Source organism: Neomonachus schauinslandi, chromosome 10 (genome assembly GCF_002201575.2).
Source record: "Neomonachus schauinslandi chromosome 10, ASM220157v2, whole genome shotgun sequence".
NCBI classification, from domain to species: domain Eukaryota; kingdom Metazoa; phylum Chordata; class Mammalia; order Carnivora; family Phocidae; genus Neomonachus; species Neomonachus schauinslandi.
This window is the reverse complement of record NC_058412.1, coordinates 115,900,898-115,910,955: the sequence shown is the minus strand read 5'-3', so window position 1 is coordinate 115,910,955 and position 10,058 is coordinate 115,900,898. Positions and strand designations below refer to the sequence as shown.

General features: G+C 47.1%; 1 protein-coding gene across 3 annotated transcripts; it reads right to left on the bottom strand.

The window, feature by feature from the left end:
- Positions 1–226: 226 nt before the first annotated feature.
- LOC110579696 (respirasome Complex Assembly Factor 1) lies at positions 227–9,978 on the bottom strand. 3 transcript variants are annotated; one of them, XM_021689345.1, is made up of 4 exons: positions 9,575–9,978; positions 7,898–8,001; positions 1,985–2,114; positions 227–771 (listed from the first exon to the last, which is right to left on the bottom strand). In XM_021689345.1, the coding sequence occupies exons 1-4, from the start codon at positions 9,686–9,688 to the stop codon at positions 730–732; spliced, it is 390 nt and encodes a 129-aa protein (XP_021545020.1). In that variant the 5' UTR covers positions 9,689–9,978; the 3' UTR covers positions 227–729. The 3 variants fall into 3 exon arrangements, with proteins under 3 accessions (XP_021545020.1, XP_021545021.1, XP_044775004.1); XM_044919069.1 differs by having other exon boundaries at positions 643–777; positions 1,963–2,114; positions 9,575–9,941; XM_021689346.1 differs by lacking the exon at positions 1,985–2,114 and having other exon boundaries at positions 9,575–9,941.
- Positions 9,979–10,058: the final 80 nt, after the last annotated feature.

Genomic DNA, 10,058 nt, shown 5'->3' with positions numbered 1-10,058 from the left:
CAGCACCGGGCAGGGGCATCAGAAGTCAGTAAGCCTCTCTCCACAAAGCCAAGGCCACAGCCTACACCAATTCTAGCCCTTGATTTCCCTGCTGCCCATTAAGGAAGACAGGCCTGGCTGGAGCTACTACAGGAGCAGGGAGAGGAGGAAGAGGGATGAGGATGGAGGGTAGGGTTCTGAGGCTAGAGGTGATGTGGGAAAGGCTTTAATAGGTATCATCAACAGGTTCTCAATTAAAGATTTGATTTATTCAAGTACCCGAAAACGTTCTACAAGGAAAACTTATTAGATGCTGCTTGTACTGTGCTATGGACCACGCACATACTGCCACTCTGTTTTCAGAAGACTTGAAATGCCACTGATAGTTTAAAAACTGTACACCTGATGGAGAAGTGAGGAAGACAATTTAATGTTTCATCCGGATCCAGAGGTGCATCAAATTAAATGACAGCTCCGATCAGCAAACAGGTGTTTCATGATGATATCCAAGAAGGAATGGTTGGTGATGGACAATTCAGAAATGCTTCCCCAAAAGGCGGATGGTTCTTTAAAAAGTTTCAGATCACAACCCTTGCAGAAAACACTGATGCCCAACACAATGATTCTTGGTCCAGGAAACATGGGTCTTCCAGGTTCCACGTGGCTGGGGTGCCCCTACAATCATGTTTCTGTGCTCTAACTACGAGGGTCCTTTGGACCGGACAGAGAGTAGGTGGGGTCTGTACACCATCAGTCATAGTGGATGGCAGTGTAAAAAATGATCCAAATGACCTAGAGAGGAGATAAGCAATGGTCGTAGGTCACCTGGGTCAACACAGGCACCTATTCCACAAAACAAAAATGTCAAAGAATGTGTGCACAGTGGGCTTCCCAGGGGTTATTCAATGCAATCAGCTGGGAGGCCTAAATAAGTTCACTGAAATGAAGCTGTCTCTGACAGAGCCCAGGATCACCCACAGTGCTACCAAAGAGACCACGGACAAGCTTCCCTCTCAACCAAAAAGCAACTGGAGCACCAGGGAGTGGAGTTATAGATGTGGAAATGATACAGGTAAAGGGTTAGGATTAGCAACAAATGTGAAAAACAAACCACCACCATACCCTGTCAGCTTCATATCAAATAAAGCAGAGGTTCTCAAAACTGGTTATTCACTGCAATCTCCTGGGACCTTTAATACATATGTATGCCCAGGCACCCCCGCCCAGGGATTTTGATTTTACTGATTTGGGCCAGAGTCTACAATTTTTTAAAAAAATTAATTTTGAGATATGATTCATATTTCATAAAGTTCACCTTTTAAAGTATTTAATAGAAAAAATATATATATATATACAATACAGAGGTTTTTAGTATATTCACAGAGTTGTGCAAAGATCACACTGATTCTGGAACATTTTCATCATCCTCAGTTTCTTCGCATTTCTCTGTCTGTCTCCCCCCTCCCCCCGGTCACTGGCAACCACTCATCTACTTTTTTATCTGTGTGGATTTGCCTATTCTGGACATTTTACATAAATGGAATCACGTAACATGTTTTGTGTATGGCTTCTTTCACTCAGCATAACGTTTTCAAAATTCATCAAAGTTGTAGCCCCTACCAGTACTTTATTCCTTTTTATGGTCGAATACCATATGGATATACAACATTTTATTTATCTACTGACCAGGTGATGGTTGTTTGCGCTTTTCCAGCTATTATGAATGCCATAAACGTATTTGTAAATGTTTCCTAGTTTCTACTATGCAACCACATTTGAGAATCAGATGTAGAAGCTGATGACAGGCCCTGGGTGTGTAGACCAACAGGGAGACTACAGTGTATCACACCACATCTTTTGTGACAACTGGACTGATGGAGGAAATGCCCTCCAATCCCTGGAGCCTTTTGGAAAATGGTCCACCCCAATCACAAAGTGTAACCCAATCAGTGTGCTCCCCTTGAGAAACAACAGGATTTACTATATAACTATCAGCTATACATACCATGAACAAGGCAAAAGATGTCATAAACCCTTCTTTTGTGAGCTCCCATGTGCCGCCATATTCTTCCTCATCTATCTGTAGGTAGTTGCTGAAGTAGAGATACAGGACTCCTGCATTGATCAGGCAGAATCTGGAGGGAGGACAAGCACCAAACACAAACTATGAGCTCAGAAGACTTAGAACTCCACTATCACAGTCCAGCCCTACCAGGACACTCACTGTTGCACAGTTAAGTATTTGTATTATGGGGGCAAGTGAAAAATAATACATGGACCTAGACCCTCAATGGAACTGCCCAGTGGTTGAGCTAGAGGCATAAAAAGCAACTTTTATTTAGATGCCCAGCAAAAATTTTTTTAAAAAATTTAAAAGCACACAAAAGTTCTCCGAGCTCTCTCAGAGTAAGAGAGAATAGTAGCCAAACCATCCCAAACCAGGACTAGTACCTGACATGGGCCTCCAAGTAGCTCCAGCTGGGGTGGGGTGGCCATGGGACAAATACATGTCAGGCTGCTGCTTCATGGCCTAGTGGAACAAGCAAGCGTACTAAAGCAGCTCCTGCATTCATTCCCAATGGGAGACAATTTCCAGATATCCACTGTCTGCTACTGCACTTGATGCAGAGGTGAACACTGACAGTTCCTGCTCTACCTCAGCTATCTATTAGGAGGCCAAAAACAGCCGTGAGCATGGAACTGAAACAGGTTCGTGAGCACCTCCAGGAAGGTCTTTGATCCCCCATACTGTATTATTTAACTAATGAAGCATTTAGAATGCAGTGAAGTGTAATGTTATCACCCTGATCTACTTATCTCTTGGTACAGTCATCATGTAGAAATTTTTGTAAAGTGATCAACACTTTATGATCTTCCAAGTTACAGCATCTAATTTAATGGGGGACTATATGTTTTAGGCCACATTGCTCCTGAAGGCTGGGGTGGGGAAAATGCAAAGAACTAGTTCCTCGTAATGGATGAAGTGTAGGCTGGTGTGGGGCAGGGCAGTATGATGATGCTGAGGAGTGTCCATCAGTATAAGGGGTAGGGCGCAGACCCTGGGGCTGTTTGAGCATGAGACAGAGTATACATACGTCAGAAGTCTAGTTTTTTTGTTTTTGTTTTAAAGATTTTATTTTTAAGTAATCTCTATACCCAACCAGGGGCTCAAACCCATAACCCTGAGATCAAGAGTCGCATGCTCTACTGGCTGAGCCAGCTAGGCATCCCAGAAGTCTAGTTTGTGAGGAAAGTATAGGCTTTCTCATGAGTTGGGGGAACAGGAGCTGGGAGACTGGTTTAGACTTGTACCATGTTTTATGACACGAGCAGAAATAAAGCTTGAGGACAGGGACTGGGAAAATGGCTGAATGGGGAGGTAAGAGACTCAAAGTCTTCAAGCCTAAGGGTCTGGGAGTATAATGGTTCCAGTAACAGGCAGGGAGCCAGGAAGAGCAGGTTTTTCTTGGATTTCACACAAAATACAGTCCTTGGCTTGGTCATGTTGTAGCCACATCCTTATCTTCTGCCAGAAATCTTGGGACCTAGCCAATCTGGCTGCCTCTGTCAGGAGTTTCATTTTGTTTTGTTTTTGAAAGACTGATTTATGTATTTTAGAGAGAGCACGCATGCGTGAGCGGGAGGAAGGGCAGAAGAAGGAGACAGAATCCTCAAGCAGACTGCCCGCTGAGCACAGAGCCCAATGCGGGGCTTAATCCGAGGACCCTGAGATCATGACCTGAGCTGAAATCCAGAGCCGGGCGCTCAACCAACTGGGCCACCCAGGTGCCCCATGGAGATTCATTTTGGACAGGCTGTTAGTGGTTCCAGACAGAGATTACTAGCAGGACTCAGAAATATTACTCTGGGATTCAGCTAATAAGCTAGGGCTGGAGAATGGCTGAGACTCATTGTGAGTCTCTGGCTATGAAAGTGGTTGCTTAGTGATATGATATAGGGAAATGTGAGGAAATAAGGGATGACAGAGAGAAAAGAGCTAACTGGGCCCCTGCCTTCCAAGGGTCACACACTAAGTAGCAAGTGAAGTCACAGAAACAAAGGCCTTTAAACGTCTGGTGGTCAAGGGGGAGGGCTCAGGAAAGGACTGGAGGAGCTCAAACTGAGCTTTAAAGATGGGTATACATCCAGGGGCGCCTGGGTGGCTCAGTCGTTAAGCATCTGCCTTCAGCTCAGGTCATGATCCCAGGGTCCTGGGATCGAGCCCCGCATCGGCTCCGTGCACCGCAGGAAGCCTGCTTCTCCCTCTGCCACTCCCCCTCCTTGTGCTCCCTCTCTCGCTGTCTATCAAATAAAAAAAAAAAATCTTTAAAAAAAAAAAAAAACGGGCATAAATCCTGTATTGTAAACGGGGGAGAGAATTACACAGATGTATAGACAAAGAAATGAACGTGGATTGGGGCTGAGGGAAAAAACCTTACAAAGACTCTCCAATGCACTTTTTAAAACTCTATCCTAAAAATTCAGAATTTTTTTTTTTTAAAGATTTTATTTATTTATTTGAGACAGAGAGAATGAGAGAGAGAGAGAGCACATGAAAGGGGGGAGAGTGAGAGGGAGAAGCAGGCTCCCTGCCGATCAGAGAGCCCGATGCGGGACTCGATCCAGGGACTCCAGGATCATGACCCGAGCCGAAGGCAGTCGCTTAACCAACTGAGTCACCCAGGCGCCCCTAAAAATTCAGAATTTTAACAAAGTAATGAACCTCTAACAAATACTCTGATTTCAGGGCTGGGAGGCTACATGACAACAGTAAGGTATGACCCTGCTTTCAAGGATCGATGGGAATTCATTTCAGGTTTTAAAAAATTTTAACAAGCATTCACTGAACACCTATTAATCATTATGCCAGGCTCTATGAGAGACAGAAAGGCAAGAAGGGATGACGCAAAACCTCTGCAGAGCAGAACCACCACTCAGTTCTCAGGCAAACTATAAATAATGAGAACGGAGAAAATGGTTTTATCTGAATATGCCCTCACTGTCGCCACACCAGAAATTAAGAGAAGCCAAGGTGGAGCCCAGACAGAGGGTAGTTAAGGCACAAAGTGGAGAGAAGAGGGTCACCAGAATGGAGCACCAGAGCAGTCCTGCCCTAAGCCCAGGCAACTGGGTCAGGCAGATGGAAGAGAGGGAGTGTGTGTGGAAAAATCAATGTCCTTGGGCCCTTTCCAAGAGCAAGGGAAAAGGTGCCAATCAAAGGAGGAAGGGATTTGTTTGGAGTGAGAGAAACTGGCTCTGGCAGGACAGCATGGGACCGAACCCCAGGAAACAGGCAGTCCTGAGAACGCAGCACTATGGGTGAGCCACTCCAAAGCGAATTCACTCCCAAATACCTCCTTTCCTGTTTTCTCAATAGCCATTTTTAGCACTCTTTGTAAAGCTAATCATATGACTGCAGTGAACCATTTGTGGAGTGCAACATGATGTACTAAGCACTACATTTAGGAATTTATTTGCATTATTTAGTTCACACATCCATCTTATGAGGAGGGCACTTTTAGTCCCCCCTTTTAATGATGAGAGAATGGAAGCTCAGAGAGATGAGCCCAAAATTATGTAGCTTGAAGGTGGCAGAGCTGGAACTTGAATCCAGAGCTTTTTTTTTTTTTTTTTTTTTAAAGCTTTTATTTATTTATTTGAGAGAGAGAGAGAGCATGAGACGGGGAAGGGTCAGAAGGAGAAGCAGACTCCCTGCTGAGCAGGGAGCCCGATGCGGGACTCGATCCCGGGACTCCAGGATCATGACCTGAGCCGAAGGCAGTCGCTCAACCGACTGAGCCACCCAGGCGCCCAATCCAGAGCTTTTTACAGTTAAAAGAAAAAAAGAAAAAAGAGATCTCTAAGCAGCTTAACTCATCTGCCACAGTGGGAAGGATACTAAACTAACTCTGGTCTTTGTTATATTATTCCTAGATTGGGTGACTTCAGAGAACTCTCTTAGGAATCCTGCAAGATGAGATGGGGGCAAGGGGTCTGAACCAGTGTTCTTCTCTCCTAGAAAAGTGGCCTTGGGAAGATGAGAGACTCCCTCTTGTCTTTAGACTGCCTTCCCCCTTTCTCTGACCTTTCCTCTTATCTGCCTTTTCTTTCACAGAAAGCTCAAATGGGATGACCAACATTCTGAAGAGTATCTATACACTTCCTCCAACTAGGGAAGACCTATGAACCCCAGGTCCTGTGTCTCCTCACCATCACTCAGAACTCATCACATGTCCACTCCAGCAAGGTTAGGCAGAGCATAACATAACTCCTTTCCTTAGACAAATGTTTTGCTCAGTATCATAAATCAAAAACTTTTTAGTTAGAAGAGGAGACTGTACATTCCTTTTGGGTTATCTTCTGAGAAAATAAGGAACTCAAATGAATTTGAAATCTATTTCACCCTTTTCACCCTAGAGTGAGGGAATAAGAGATGTGATCACCCCTAAAACAACCAATGTGATGTTCCATGGTTAAGGATCACAGTTCCTGTGTGGGGAAAAAAAAAAAAAACTCACAAGCTTGCCTGTCCATTTCCCACTGTAGCTTACCCACAATTCCTATCTTGAGACAACTCCTACACATCCTTTTTTTTTTTTTTTTTTTTAAAGATTTTATTTATTTGACGAGAGAGACAGTGAGAGAGGGAACACAAGCAGGGGGAGTGGGAGAGGGAGAAGCCGGCTTCCTGCGGCGCAGGGAGCCCGATGTAGGGCTCGATCCCAGGACCCTGGGATCATGACCTGAGCCTAAGGCAGATGCTTAACGACTGAGCCAGCCAGGTGGCCCTCCTACACATCCTTTTTTTTTTTTTTAAAGATTTTATTTATTTATTTGACAGAGAGAGACACAGTGAGAGAGGGAACACCAGCAGGGGGAGGGGGAGGAGGAGAAGCAGGCTCCCCGCAGAGCAGGGAGCCCGATGTGGGACTTGATCCCAGGACCCTGGGATCATGACCTGAGCCGAAGGCAGTCGCTTAACCGACTGAGCCACCCAGGCACCCCCTACACATCCTTTTAATTCAGTCTGGTAGGCATGTGGACTCATCACTTTCAGTTGCTTGTTAACAAGCTGAGCCAAGACCAGGGGTAAGTGTCAGCTGTGCTGCCACTGGCCATGGAAACACAGTAAAAAGTGGAGGGCCCAACCTTCTACTTTCTCATTGCTTTTAAAAAGTAGGGATCTGGGGGCGCCTGGGTGGCTCAGTCGTTAAGCATCTGCCTTCGGCTCAGGTCATGGTCCCAGGGTCCTGGGATCGAGCCCCGCATCGGGCTCCCTGCTCAGCAGGAAGCCTGCTTCTCCCTCTCCAACTCCCCCTGCTTGTGTTCCCTCTCTCACTGTATCTCTGTCAAAAAAAAAAAAAAAAAAAAAATCTTTAAAAAGTAGGGATCTGAAATAACTTGTCAAAGCCAAGATCCAAGACATCTAGCACAGTGCCAGTCATAAGGGAGTGGTCACCAAGTACAGAAGTTCCTCTACTTTCCAAATTTCCACTGGAACAAAGGTCATGCCAGAACTAGATGCCTGCCACCAACAGGCAATGCAGTAGCCTCTTGCATGAGATCCCTTTGGACCCACGAATGAATAGACTGGCCCAGTCCAGTGTCTGGAAAGATAACATGTCTAAGCTAAGATGCTCCGAGGCCTGCTGAACTGAGGAGTGCTGCACCAGACCCAGGAGTGCCATCATGGGGCTACTTTTTTGCCTTTGTAACTTCTCTCACACATACACACACAGTCATCTTTAAAAAAAAAAACAAAAACCCTACATATAGAGAGAGATATATAACATACATACATATATACTTATTTTATCTATATATATCCTCCAACTTAGCAATGGCCTTTTCCATAAAAAGGAAACAAAAATCTCTATTTGAAATGATATCATGAAAATGGAACATACCCAAGACTTACCCTGCTATTCCCAAGAAACCCCGCAATGGTAAGACTCCCCAAATGACACCTAGGACCACAGCAATGATCTGTCGGAACCAGTAGATCACATCTAAAAATTCATCCTGTAGAAAGAAAGAGAATGCATGCATTATCTGCAGTGGGTGCCACATGCAAGCCTCTGTAATAGGTGAGGAATAAAAAAGCTTTCTGCCATAAACACATCTTCCAGAGAAATTTCTCCAAGAGCAATAGTATGTAATTTTCTTATCTCCACCTCTTATACTAAAACATGCTTTAAAAACAAAAAACGATATACTTAGTTCTCTTAAGTGATGACTTCCGGGCCTGTGTGCTAAGTAAAAATTTTAGAAAAATTATTTACTTTTTTTTAGAAGCTTCAAAAATGAAATGGCTTGTGTGAAATGGCTGTGATAGTAACTGTGCTACTGGCCACAGAACACTCTTGTCCGACCCTCAGAGGAGAGATCTAGACAGACTATCCATAGGCAGAAGGGCTATTAACCTACTCAGCACCATCTTCCTGCACCCTGAACTTGGAGTAAGTCACAAAGAAGAAAGGAATTAGAAACAGAAGTGCTGAAGGCTGGTCCCAGCATATCTGATTTTCATACAAGGACATTGAAGACTCAGGTTTCTGACCTGCCCCAGATTGCAGAAACCAGTCCTTGTACAAGAACGAAAGAAAGAAATGACACAGCAGATCAGAAAGGTTTTACAAGAACTGGGCAGGGCTGGGGGCAGGACAAGGGCACCTTCAGGAAGTACCTCCCATTCCCCCCACCCCCCCTTAAAGGAACTCCAGGAAGGAGAACCCACTTCATCAGTCCAGAAAAACAAGGGGAAAACTGCAAATAATAACATTCTTTTCAGGCCAACTGGAATCAAGCTGTGTTGGTCCCTTCCAGATCACGAAGCAGCGTTGGGGAGTGCCTACACCCAGATCTTCTGAAATTGTGTGACCAGTGAAAACATCTTGAAGCCCCAACCGTTTCTCACAAACATTTGGTGGTTTCCCCCTCTCTCCCTCCCTCTCTCACACACCTCTGAGAGGTGGTCTCAGTCTCCCCTCTCTCGCAATTATTAAGGCATTTGGTATTTCTCATCCAATAAAAAAGCAATGGCAGCTCACCTTTAGTGAGCCTCATCACGTGCTCAACGCTTTCCTGCACCACGGTACCCCACTTCAGAGCTGTTCTGAGAACTGAGCGAGATAATGCGTGGAGAGAGCACCCGGCAGAGTCTTCACTGGAAGACTGTTACCGATACCGTTCGTGCTAACGACCGTATTAAGCAGTTAATTCGGAAAAGATAAGTCACTTACTGAAGATCCTACTGGCAGTAAAAGGCGGAGGTCGAATTCAGCTCACTCTCGCCGTTCAGGCACACGCCCTGCCCGCGGGTGGCAACTCCTGTGCCCCCTCCTCGCTGCTTCCCGCGTGACCCAGGCGGCTTCACGCTTAGGCCACTCCGCGGTGAGCCCCGAGCCCGGCTGTCAGGCCCACCGGGCCCGCCAAGTTCGCCCCGACACCTTTGTGCCACCCGCACCCCACCCACCTCCCCACGCCAAACACTCGGCCGCGCCCAGAGCGGGCAGGGGCAGGCTCGGGCCTGTCCATTCGTCCCCGAGTCCCAGCCGGCTCCTCGAACCTGCGCCCTCGCCAGGTCCCACCGCACCTTGTCCTCCCAGGCCGCGTCGCTCCGCAGCACCTTGCTCCAGACAGAGACTTTAAGGGCCCCGTTGGCCAGCTGCGGCTGAGGCGGCTCCTCCTTTCGCCGCCCGCCGCTCATCCTCCCGTCGCGCCGCCCGGGCCGGGCCAGGGGCGCGCGGGCCAGGCCAAAAGGTGTCGGGCTCTGGGGTCGCGCGTCACGGCGCGCAGGGCGGCGGCGGCGACAGCGACAGAATCAGTGGTCAGGTTCGGTAGCGCGCTGCGGCTGCCTTCACTCTGCCAAAACGCCGGCTCGGCTCGCTCACTCGCTCAATCGAGACCTGGCGCTGCGGAGGGAGGAGCAACGCAGCGCAGCGCGTCCTCCCGCCGGCGAACCCACGCAACCAATCCACAGCCGTGCAGCCGTCCGAGAGAAAGCGCAGCCGTCCCCTCGGCGCAAGCGCTCTACGCGTGACGGAAGTGACGGCAAGCTTCCGCCAGGCGCACGGTAG

What these genes read in the sequence shown, in the direction of transcription:
- LOC110579696 (XM_021689346.1), bottom strand. Translation starts at nt 9,688, where the DNA reads ATGAGCGGCGGGCGGCGAAAGGAGGAGCCGCCTCAGCCGCAGCTGGCC. An exon ending in ACGCGGCCTGGGAGGACAAG is followed by an intron (nt 8,002 to 9,574) that starts GTGCGGTGGGAC and finishes TTCTTTCTACAG; the next exon opens with GATGAATTTTTAGATGTGAT. An exon ending in GGTTTCTTGGGAATAGCAGG is followed by an intron (nt 772 to 7,897) that starts GTAAGTCTTGGG and finishes TCTCCTCTCTAG; the next exon opens with GTCATTTGGATCATTTTTTA.